This window comes from Desmodus rotundus, chromosome 4 (assembly GCF_022682495.2).
Source record: "Desmodus rotundus isolate HL8 chromosome 4, HLdesRot8A.1, whole genome shotgun sequence".
Classification (NCBI taxonomy): domain Eukaryota; kingdom Metazoa; phylum Chordata; class Mammalia; order Chiroptera; family Phyllostomidae; genus Desmodus; species Desmodus rotundus.
The window spans coordinates 108,732,694-108,745,607 of record NC_071390.1 but is presented as its reverse complement, the minus strand read 5'-3'; the positions used below and the strand labels follow the sequence as shown (position 1 = coordinate 108,745,607).

The 12,914-nt window shown below is 41.1% G+C and overlaps 1 protein-coding gene across 1 annotated transcript in view; it reads left to right on the top strand.

The window, feature by feature from the left end:
* Positions 1 to 8,413, top strand: part of LOC112321189 (pre-mRNA-splicing factor 18-like) — a 31,117-nt gene extending 22,704 nt beyond the window's left edge. The window contains exon 5 of the mRNA XM_053923471.1: positions 8,355 to 8,413. Within this exon, the coding sequence (XP_053779446.1) occupies positions 8,355 to 8,399 (45 nt within the window). The 3' untranslated portion in view covers positions 8,400 to 8,413. The remainder of the gene's footprint in view (positions 1 to 8,354) is intronic.
* The last annotated feature ends 4,501 nt before the right edge of the window (positions 8,414 to 12,914 follow it).

Here is a 12,914-nt window from a genome sequence, read left to right as displayed (position 1 = left end):
AAATGCTCCAATCAAAAGACATAGAACAGCTGAATGGATAAGAAAACATGACCCACACATATGCTGCCTACAAGAAACCCATCTCAGGACAAAAGACTCACACAGACTGAAAGTGAAGGGCTGGAAACAAATTTTCCAAGCAAACGGACAGGAAAAAAAAGCAGGGGTAGCAATACTCATATCAGACAAAATAGACTTCCAAAGAAGGGCCATAAAGAGAGACCCAGAAGGTCACTTCATAATACTCAAAGGAAGAATCCACCAAGAAGACATAAACATTATAAATATATATGCACCCAACATAGGAGCACCCAAATACATAAAGAAAATCTTGGAGGATTTCAAGAAAGATATTGACAGCAACACAATTATAGTAGGGGATTTTAACACCCCACTATCAAAAATGGACAGGTCTTCCAAACAAAAGATTAACAAAGATATTGTGTCACTTAACAATACCCTAGAGGAAATGGACTTAACTGATATATACAGAGCTTTTCATCCCAAAGAAGCAAAATACACATTCTTTTCAAGTGTCCATGGATCTTTTTCAAAGATAGACCACATGATAGGACACAAAGCAACCCTCAACAAATTCAAGAAAATTGAAATCATATCAAGCATCTTCTCTGACCACAAGGGTCTGAAACTAGAAACCAACCCCAAGGGTAAAAACCCAAAACACTCAAAATCATGGAGACTGAATAGCATGCTATTAAACAATGAATGGGTCAAGAACGAGATTAGGGAAGAAATCAAAAACTTCCTGGAAACAAATGAAAACGAACTCACAACAACCCAAAACCTATGGGACACAGCTAAGGCAGTCCTGAGAGGGAAGTTCATAGCAATACAGGCCTACCTTAAGAAGTTAGAAACAGTTCACACAAACAACCTAACCCTACGCCTACAAGAACTGGAGGAACAACAACAAAGACAGCCCAGAGCAAGCAGAAGGAAGGAAATAACCAAGATCAGAGCAGAACTAAATGACATAGAGACTAAAAGCACAATTGTAAGGATCAATGAATCCAGAAGCTGGTTCTTTGAAAAGATAAACAAAATCGACAAGCCTTTAAGTAGGCTTATCAAGAAGAAAAGAGAGAGGATCCAAATAAACAGAATTAGAAATGAAAGTGGAGAGATTACAACTGATACCACAGAAATACAAAGGATCGTAAGAAATTACTATGAAGACCTATATGCTAAGAAATTTGAAAACCTAGATGAAATGGACACATTTCTAGAAAAATATAATCTTCCAAAACTGACTGAAGAAGAAGCAGAAAACCTGAACAGACCAATATCAGCAAAGGAAATTGAAGCAGTCATCAAGAAACTCCCATCACACAAAAGCCCTGGACCAGATGGTTTCACAGGAGATTTCTACAAAGCATTTAAGGAAGAACTAACCCCTATCCTTCACAGACTATTCGAAAAAATCCAAACTGATGGAAGACTCCCAAACTCTTTTTATGAAGCCAACATCATCCTAATCCCAAAACCAGATAAAGACACAACGAAGAAAGAAAACTTCAGGCCAATATCGCTGATGAACATAGACGCTAAAATTCTCAACAAAATATTAGCAAACCGCATCCAGCAATATATTAAAAAGATCATCCACCATGACCAAGTGGGATTCATCCCAGGGATGCAAGGATGGTACAATATTCGCAAATCAATAAACATAATACATCACATCAACAACAGCAAAGACAAAAATCACATGATCATATCAATAGATGCGGAAAAAGCATTCGATAAGATACAGCACCCATTTCTGATAAAAACACTCAGCCAAGTGGGAATAAAGGGAGCAGTCCTCAACATAATTAAGGCCATATATGAGAGACCTACAGCCAGCATCACATTCAATGGACAAAAACTTAGAGCTTTCCCACTAAGATCAGGAACAAGACAAGGATGCCCTCTCTCACCACTCCTATTCAACATAGTATTGGAAGTCCTAGCCACAGCAATCAGACAAGAAAAAGCAATAAAAGGCATCCAAATTGGAAAGGAGGAAATGAAACTGTCACTGTTTGCAGACGACATGATAGTGTACATGGAAAACCCTATAGACTCCACTCAAAAACTACTCGACCTAATAAATGAATTTGGCAAAATAGCTGGATACAGAGTCAATACCCAGAAATCAAAGGCATTCCTGTACACCAACAACGAAACTGCAGAAACACAAATCAGGAAAAAAATCCCATTCGATATAGCAACAAGAAAAATAAAGTACCTAGGAATAAACCTAACCAAGGAGGTAAAAGACCTGTACTCAGAAAACTACACAACACTGAAGAAAGAAATTAAGGAAGATACAAACAAATGGAAGCATGTACCATGTTCATGGATTGGAAGAATTAACATCATCAAAATGGCCATACTACCCAAAGCAATCTATAGATTCAATGCAATCCCTATTAGAGTACCCATGACATATTTCACAGATATAGAACAAACATTACAGAAATTCATATGGAACCATAAACGACCTCGAATAGCAGCAGCAATTTTGAGAAAGAAGGACAAAGCAGGAGGTATCACAATACCTGATATCAAACTGTATTACAAGGCAACGGTAATCAAAACAGCCTGGTACTGGCATAAAAACAGGCTCATAGACCAATGGAACAGAATAGAGAGCCCAGAAATAAACTCAAATCTATACGATCAATTAATATTTGACAAAGGAGGCAGGAGCATAAAATGGAGCAAAAACAGTCTCTTCAACAGATGGTGTTGGGAGATCTGGACAGCTACGTGCAAAAAAATGAAACTCGATCACCAACTTACGCCATACACGAAAATAAACTCAAGATGGATAAAAGACTTAAATATAAGCTGTAACACCATAAAAGTCCTTGAAGAAAACATTGGCAGGAAAATCTCAGACATTCCACGCAGCAACATCCTCACAGACACATCCCCTAAAGCAAGGGACATAAAGGAAAGAATAAACAAATGGGACCTCATCAAAATAAAAAGCTTCTGCATGGCTAAAGAAAACAGCACCAAATTACAAAGAGAACCAACAATATGGGAAAGCATATTTGCCAATGATACCTCAGACAAGGGCCTGATCTCCAAAATATATAAAGAACTCACACGACTCCACTCCAGGAAGACAAACAACCCAATTAAAAAATGGGCAAAGGACTTGAACAGACACTTCTCCAAGGAAGACATACAGAAGGCCCAGAGACATATGAAAAGATGCTCAGCGTCACTAGCCATCAGAGAGATGCAAATTAAAACCACAATGAGGTATCATCTCACACCAGTCAGAATGGCCAACATAAACAAATCCACAAACAAATGTTCGAGAGGATGCGGAGAAAAGGGAACCCTAGTGCACTGTTGGTGGGAATGCAGACTGGTGAGGCCACTGTGGAAAACAATATGGAATTTCCTCAGAAAACTAAAAATGGAACTGCCCTTTGACCCAGCAATTCCGCTGCTGGGATTATACCCTAAGAACACTGAAACACCAATCCAAAAGAATCTGTGCACCCCAATGTTCATAGCAGCACAATTTACAATAGCCAAATACTGGAAGCAACCGAAGTGCCCATCAGCAAACGAGTGGATCCAAAAACTATGGTATATTTACACAATGGAATTCTACGCAGCAGAGAGAAAGAAGGAGCTTATACCCTTTGCAACAGCATGGATGAAACTGGAGAGCATTATGCTAAGTGAAATAAGCCAGGAAGTGAGGGACAAATACCATATGATCTCACCTTTAACTGGAACATAAGCAATAGAAGGAAAAAGCAAACAAAATATAACCAGAGACATTGAAGTTAAGAACAATGTAACAATAGCAAGGGCGGGGGTGGGGGGTGGGGGCGGGGACAGTAGGTAGAGGGGATTACAGGAACTACTATAAAGGACACATGAACAAATCCAAGGGGGAGGGTGGAGAGGGGGGAGGGAAGTGGGTTCACCTGGGGTGGGGTGAAGGGATGGGGGAAAAGGCATACAACTGTAATTAAATAACAATAAATAAATTTAAAAAAAAAAAAAAAAAAAAAAAAAAAGAAAATAAAAAACTTCCTGAGTGATGCTGTGTACTCAGATTTTCTCTTGAGGTAGCTTAGAAAAAAAAAAAAAAAAAAAAAAAAAAAGATTCTTCAGATCATGTACTAGTTATGGGCAAGGTGCATTTCGTGCCTGGGAATGAGTTTCAAAATTTGCAGATTGTTGGTTACAGCTCGGGACAAATTTTTCCACAGAAACAATGTTGTGGAGATACAAATACGTACTACTCATAATATAGCTAAAGGGTTGTACTAATGATACAGTGGAATCTGACCACCCTTTGTACTCATTTCTATGAGAATATGTTCCATGTCAGCCTGCCAGCGTTCGTCTCTCCCATTTCAGGACCGCAGCAGTAGCAGACCCCCTGTTGGGGAAGACTTGCCCCTCGCTCCCTCCTGAATGGGCCCTGGGAGGCGGTGGCCTGGGGAAAGAGCTCTGGTGCCCGAGAGCGATGCTGGGGTGGAGTTCAGAAAGGGGAGAGTGGAAGGCTGTCCGTTGGTGGAGCGGAATGAGAAGAGAAGGGCCTAGTGCACCAGTGGTGGAGATGGGAAATGGGACGCTGCTTGGTGGGCCGTGAGCTGAGGGTGGGGAGCAGGGCTTCTGGTGGCTGTGCCTCCCAAGAGAGCAGCAGTGGGGAATCTCGGTGCAGCAGTTCCAGGTCAGTGGACGGGCTCCGACAGAACGGCGGGAATGCCATTGCTTCTTCCTGTGCTCTGCGTGTCTGTGCTCAGAAGGGACCGCTGGCCTTCCCCGGTGACTGGGTGGTCTCCCTGATCAGAGCCTCATGCTGATGAGGCTAAAGTATTGTTTAACTTCTTCTATATGAGAGCCAGTTAGTTGTATCAAAGAAGATGCTTCTGTTTTATGGCTATTGATTGTATTCTTGGGCAGTTTCTGTCAGTTGCATGCTGCTTACCAAGGACAGCATTGGAATGGAGGGATAAGGCCCCCATCACTGCAAAAGAACTCAGGTCACCTGCCTTTCTTCTTGTTATGTTTCTCATTCTCGTGTATGAGAATCAGGTGAAGGTTTATGTTGTATAAACTGCACAAAGGACCAAGAAACTTTAATAACCTATTTGACAGTTTTCTTTGGAAATTTAGGAATCTAAATATTGGAAATTTTCTCAGTTAATATCCAGTGTTAAAGTTTACACACATGGGGATCAGTGATAAAAATATGTATACAGCCCTGGCTGGTGTCGCTCAGTGGATTGAGTGCCGGCTGGTGAGCCAAAGTGTCACCAGTTGGATTCCCAGTCAGCGCAAAGCCTGGGTTGCTGGCCAGGTCCCTAATAGGGGGTGCTTGAGAGGGAACCACACACTGATGTTTCTCTCTCTTTCTCCGTCCCTCCTCCTTTTTGAAAATAAAATAAATAAATTTTTAAAAAATGTGTATACGCCCTTTTAAATTTAAGATTTAAAAAATTGATGATGATGGCTTCATAAAAAGAGTTTGGGAGTCTCCCGTCTTCTTGGATTTTTTGGAATAGTTGGTGAATGAAAGGGGTTGGCTCTTCCTTAAATGCTTTGTAAAATTCTCCTGTGAAACCGTCCGGTCCAGGGCTTTTGTGTGTTGGGAGTTTTTTGACTACTGCTTCAATTTCATCAGCTGTTATTGGCCTGTTCAAGCTTTCTCTTCTTCTTCATTCAATTTTGGAAGATTATATTTTTCTAGAAATTTGTCCATTTCACCCAGGTTTTCAAATTTCTTGGCATATAATTCTTTGTAGTAATGTCTTATGATCCTTTGTATTTCTGTGGTATCAGTTGTAATTGACCAAGTCTCTATGGTTGATTAATATTTGACAAAGGGGGCAGAAGCATAAAATGGAGTAAAAATAGCCTCTTCAACAAATGGTGTTGGGAGAACTGGACAGCTACATGTAAAAAAATGAACTTGATCACCAACTTATACCATACACAAAAATAAATTCAAGGTGGATAAAAGACTTAAATATAAGTCATGACACCATAAAAGTCCTAGAGGAGAACACAGGCAGGAAAATCTCAGACATTCCACGCAGCAATATTTTCACCAATATGTCCCCTATAGCAAGGTACATAAAGGAAAGGATAAACACGTGGGATCTCATCAAAATAAAAATATTCTGCATGGATAAAGAAAACAGAATTAAAATGAAAAGGGAACCAACTGTATGGGAAAACTGTATGGGTATTATTTACCAATAATACTTTGGACAAGGGTTTGATCCCCAAAATATATAAAGAACTCACACAAGTCCACTCCAGGAGGACAAACAACCCAATTTAAAAATGGGCAAAGGACCTGAACAGACAATACTCCAAGGAAGACATACAGAGGGCCCAGAGACCTATGAAAAGATGCTCCGCATCACTAGCCATCAGAGAGGTTCAAATTAAAACCACAATGAGATACCACTTCACACGGGTGAGAGCGGCCATCATAAACAAATGAACAAACAAGTGTTGGAGAGGATGTGGAGAAAAGGGAACCCTGGTGTACTGTTGGTGGGAATGCAGACTGGTGCAGCCACTACAGAAAACAGTATGGAATTTCCTCAGAAAACTAAAAATGGAACTGCCTTTTTACCCGGCAATTCCACTGCTAGGATTATATCCTAAGAACACTGAAACACCAATCCAAAAGAACCTATGCACCCCAATGTTCATAGCAGCACAATTTACAATAGCCAAGTGCTGGAAGCTACCTAAGTGCCCATCAGCAAATGAGTGGATCAAATGTAACTATGGTACATTTACACTATGGAATGCTTACCACACAGCAGAAAGAAAGAAGGAGCTCCTATGTTTTGTGACAGTGTGGATGGAACTGGAGAGCATTATGCTAAGTGAAATAAGCAGGTGGTAAGGGACAAATACCATATGATCTCACTTTTAAGTGGAACCTAATCAACAAAACAAACGAGCAAGCAAAATATATCCAGAGACATTGAAATTAAGAACAAACCGACAGTAACCAGAGAGGAGGTAGGAGGGGATAATGGGGAGAAAAGGGGGAAGGATTTTCAGGAATAGCTATAAAGGACGCATGGACAAAACCAAGGGAGGTTGGGTTCAGAGGAGGGAGATGGGGATGGGTGGGGTTGGGGGGAAGTGGTGGGGAGAAAATGAAAACAACTGTATTTGAACAACAATAAAATAAAAATTTTTAAAAATTGCAAATTCAAATTTATCTTTAGGGACGAAATGATCTTTCAGTTAACTGATTTGTAATACCTGATATTTTAAAAGTTAACTCTGCATATGAAACACATTGGTGCTTGATTTTTAATTTTTAATTTTAATTTACAAAAAGATTTTATTAATTTATTTCTAGAGAGAGGGGAAAGGAGGGAGAAAGAGAAGGAGAGAAACATCAATGTGTGGTTGCCTCTCGCCTGCCCCTAACTGGGGTCCTGGCCCACAACCCAGGCATATGCCCTGACTGGGAATCAAATCAGCGACCCTTTTGTTTGCAAGCCGGCTCTCAGTCCACTGAGCCACACCAGCCAGGGCAGGTGTTTGACTTTTTAAATGAAAATCTCTTTGAGGCCTGGGTATATAGGTTTCTCTGAAACCCTCAAGGTCTTTTAGAATTTCCTTGCTATTTTGTTTCCTTCCGCCCAGGTCACCAGACTTGGTTTAGAAAAAGAGCCATCTGTCTTCATTGGTTTCTGCCTTTACGTTTTATAGCTTTTACAATAATTTAAGGTTCTAGGCAGGTGGGAGGTTTGTGGGTCAGGGTGAAGCAATCCCATGCTCTAGCTGATTTAAGAGCCAGTATTTGTTCTCTGTTTACACCCCCGCCGTGGGCCTATATAATAGCCCCAGCGTGCAGAGCCCCCACTGCTGTCAGAGGTCTGACTGCTGTGCGGGGAGTGGGCACCGTTTCAGGTCGGATTGTGAGGAACTAGTCAGCCTCTGTGTTCTGTGTGGCCCCCTGTGGGGAAGACCAGGTAGAAAGGAGATCCAAACTAGAGTATTCTGTCAGTACATCAAATTACCTGCCTGGTAATTCCAGATCAAAGTGCAGTACTATTCAGTGCACAGCGGCTGCAGAGGAATGTTTGTGTTTTACTCCCAAGGTTAGCTTTGGCTCCTGTTTTTCCATGGACATTTGTGGTCCTGGGCAGGGCAGTCAGTCATCCCATATTTTAACACCTTTTGTTTGAATATGGGGAATGGTAATACTTTCAACATGCTTAAGAGATGGCTGAAAATTCATAAAAAGCTGTGAAATATTTGGAACAAAAATTTGGACCAAAACAATATTTCTGCGTTTCTGATTTCTTCTTAATCTTTCTTTTTAGGCTAACGATGCTTATCTTCAGATGGCCATTGGAAATGCCCCTTAGCCCACTGGTGTCACTATGGTTGGTATCCATGCCAGAACTGGTAGGGAAAAGATGTTTTCCAAGCATGTTGCACATGGTTTAAATGATGAGACACAGAGGAAGTATATTCAGGTAAGCAGTTTGGAGGGAAAGGCATTTCTCTGGAGTTTAACATTCTCAATTCCAAAACTGTGTATTTTGAGAGCAAAAGAACTATAGCATAAAGGACATATCATGAGAGGATATAAGTCCAGTTCTTTAAGACATCTTCACTGAATAAAATAAAAACTTTTTAAGTTTCATATATCAGCAGTCCCCAACACCTTTGGCACGAGGGCCGGTTTCATGGAAGACAGTTTTTCCAAGGTGTGGGGTGGGGCAAGGTGGGGGTGTGTCGGAGGAGACAGGAGGTGGAGCTCAGGCTGTAATGCAGTGGAAGCTTAGCTCTCCGACCTGCTGCTCACCTCCTGCTGTGCAGCCAGTTCCTAACTGGCCATGGATCTTTACCAGCCCGGCGGGGTGCGGTGGGGTAGGGGGGCGCAGCTGAGGACCACTTCCAGATGTAAGCCAGGTTGAAGGGTTATGCTCCATTTACTGTAGCATTAAAATAAGACTATTAGACTTTGCTTTGGGTGTTTACTGAAGAGCAGCAAATTCAGAATATTTTGCAGTAAATCTTGTTTTGTTGCTTTTAAGGTAGATTTAACATGTACTAGGATAACAGGTATGAATAGTAAAAATTTGGCTTTAATGAAGATAATTTTTTAAACTTAATTTAAAAATTTTAAAAACCATTTTCTCCATCACCATTTATCCCCACACCCCACAGCCATCACCACACTGTTGTCCTTGTCCATGAGTTTTTTCCTTTTTGCTCAATCCCTTCACCGCTGCCCCCGCCAGCATCACCCCAGAGCTGTCGAGTTGCTCTCTGAGTCTGTCTCTGTTTGGCTTGTTAGTTCAGTTTGAACGTAATTTGTAAGTAACTTGTAACAACACTTCTCTACATGAATAGCTCGAAAGTGTTTATAGTTTATTTTTTTAGTTGTATATACATCACATGAAATCGTGTAGTGTTACAAGATAAATTTTTATCCTTAGTGGGAAAAATCAACTTTCTTCTTAGCTTTTGCCAAATTGTCAAGAATTTCAGGTTGTATCTGTATAATGACTTTTGCTGGATGTTAATTCTAAAAGTAGAAGATGACATCCTGAAAGTTAGTTTACTTAAAATTTAAAATTCATTTAAAATGCATAAAGTGCCTTCAGATTTTCTGCCAGAGAGCAACCCTCACCATAATCGTGAGTTACCTTTTGGTGTATATTTCAGTTCCAAGCTTTAAATGTTCGTTTGTGTTATGCTTTATTCACATAGATTGGCATTTTCAAAAATGATTGCAACCGGATTCTCTGATATAAACTGTAGAATTTATAGAGTTCAGATACACTTATGGAAGTTCAAGGACATTCCCAATTTTTTCAAATAACCACCAGTGACGTATGAAAGGCCAAAAGCTTTTAGTTGTGGGGGAGGGGGGTGGGAGATATTTGGCTTTAACAAAAGGAAACTATTTCCAGTGATTAAATTTGCTTAGTGTGTTCGGCTAAGCCTTAGTCAAAGCTGTAGTGTGTATAGGAGCCACGTAATTAGATAAAATGTCTTAGTTAAGGAGCATTTCTTTTTTAAATAGTGATAGCTCCCCATTAACTGACTTTTTAAAAAAAGTATGCCAGTGCTTATTTTTAAAGCTTTTCTTTGTTTACATTGGAAGCTACAAAGTCACCTATCTCTCCTCAGTAACTCGCCCCTTTTAACTGTTACCCTTTCATTTTAAAAAATTCTTTTTTATTCCACCAAGGTGATGAGGGAAAACTGGTGAACGTACTGTGTCTGAGCTTTGGGAAGGTGTCTGACCCGGACCCGCTCGCATCTCTGTGGACGGATGTAGGCGTGACAGCACAACCAGGCGGGCGACTCCCAGCTAGCGAGAGAGGGAAGCCAAGGAGCACCGAATAGGAACCCCTGTCTGCTCCGGTGCACACTGGTGACATGTGCTTTAGGTGCTTAGAGACCACAGTGCTCTCCTGTCGAACCTTTTAATGACCTATTCAGAAGGCTACACAGAGAAGATAGTGATCAGACTTACACAACAAGACACCAGAAGGGGGACAGAGCGTGAGTTCAGGTAGAAAAGAGACTGGCATTGTAGAGGTTCTTGACAGACTGTAGAGAGGACAGATTCTCTTTTTCTTCCCCTAGGGTTTCATTTATTTATTTTTAGAGAGAGAGAAAGAGAGGAACAGAAACATCGCTCGGTAGCCTCTCACACGCACTTGTACAGGGTACAAAACCCACAACCCAGGCACGTGCCCTGACTGGGAATCAAACCTGCGACCTTTGGGTTTGCTGGATGACACCCAGCCAACTGAGCCTGACTGGTCAGGAAAAGGAAGGACAGATTCTTCAAATAGAACATTTAGCTAGGATGCCCATAAAGAAATTTGGATCCAACAACCTAGCTGCTTGAGCGTACATCTGAGCAATGCATAAGAGAACAAAATGAGGGAATGCAGTGGACTGTAAGGGTAATAAAATTATAGTAACATGATACAGTCACTGGAAAGTCAAACGATAGTTTATACTATATTATTAGACATGATAATTTGTGTTGGTTGCACAAGGCAAGTTCACTGTTAGACCCATAGCATCCAGAACATACTACACTTACAGTGGGCGCTCAGTGAATATTTGCTGATTGAATTGAATGAATGCTCTCTAGGGCAAGAGAGTCCTTGAGAAAGGGGACTCTCTGTGGAGATGTGGGCAAGAGAGGTATAGATAACGGAAGAGCTTTGTGGTGGAGGAGGGAGTAAACTTGTCCTCTATGGTTGTGGGCTGATTCGTATATAGGAAGACAGACTTCTAATCAGTTTTGGGAGATGCTTTTTGTAAAACATTTTATTTTGCTGTAAATATAGCCTCACAGAGGTTGCAGAGATAGTACCAAGAACCTTTGAGCAGGCAGAATTACCTGAGATAGGCACAGGGCCACTTTGGAAGAGGTGGAGGAGGGCCCTACGATGTGATGTTTGCAAGCTTCCAGTTACCTATGCCCTTCCTGGTCATTGTTTAAGGCCAAATAAAATCCCAATTTGTGATCTGTGTCATTAAAACTCAAGGCAAAACAATGCTGCCACCCCCCATGTTACAGTTTTATAAAATTCTTAGTTACTTTAACTGAGTAATTTCCTAAGGTGTCCTATGAATCTCCTTGTTGTTTGGTATTAGGTGAGGTTGATTTGACCTATCCTAGAAAAGGGACAGTTTAAAGATGTTACTTGAAGTTTAAGTCTGGTGTTGGCAAACCTTTCGTTAAAGATCATAGGCCTCTGTCACAACTACTCACCCCTGCAGCTGTCGTGTGGACGCTACCTGTGGCTGCATCCCCTAACACCTCCTTTATAACAGAGGCTGGTGGCCTGTGGCCATAGTTTGCTGACCCCTGGTAAATGCATAAACCTGATTTTTTTCTATGTTAAGATATTTGCTGCGGAGGTATTTGCAAGTCATTTAATGGGCTAATTGTTTCTTTTTAAATTGACATACAACATACCAACAAACAGTGTAGTGTGTGAAGTGTGCTAATCTTAATTGTAGAGCTCAGCGGTAGAGGGAGAGGGGGAGAAACATTGGTGTGAGAGAGAAACATTGATCGGTTGCCTCTTGCACACTCCCTGTCTGGAGCAGAACCTGCAGTCTAGGTACGTGCCCCAACCAGGGATTGAGCCTGTGACCTTTTGGTTTATGGGACAACGCACCAACCAACTGAGCCACGCTGGGCAGGGCACAGTGATTCTTGGTATTTGTAATATGTATCAAGATGTAAACAAGATCTAGACAGAGCATTTCTAGCAGCACTCCAGAAGTTTCCTGGATGCCATTTCCCAGTGTGAATCCTCCCTGTTAGCAGGGTAACCACTGTTCTGATTCATGTCATTATTAGTTAATTTTATTTGTTCTGGCCATCATTTCAATGGACTCTTACGTGTGGAGTAATTATTTGTTTTATTTACAAATACTGGTGAGAAATATCTGTTTTATAAAATATGGTAGAAGACAATTCAAGGGGTTATTTCACTCTACTATGATTTCATCCTTTGGTTTTATGCAAACCTCTGTAGAACTTAAACTGTGGAAAGTTGTTTGAAGTGTTCCCTTTCTCCCCAAAATGAAATACACCTCATGGAGGATTTTCACACTGTGAAGATCAAAGAAAAGCTGTGTAGCCTATTAGGTGGCCTCCAGCCTAAGGGTGAGCCTTAGATTTGGCTGGTTTAGCTCAGTGGATTGAGCACCGGTCTGTGAACCAAAATGTTGCCGGTTCGATTCTTTGGGCACATGCCTGGGTTGCAAGCCAGTTCCCCAGTTGGGCGTGTGTGAGGGGCATCTTAGCGATGTGTCTCTCACACATCTATGTTTCTCTCCCTCTCTTCCTCCCTCCCTTACCACCTCTCTCTAAAAAATAAAAACAAAAA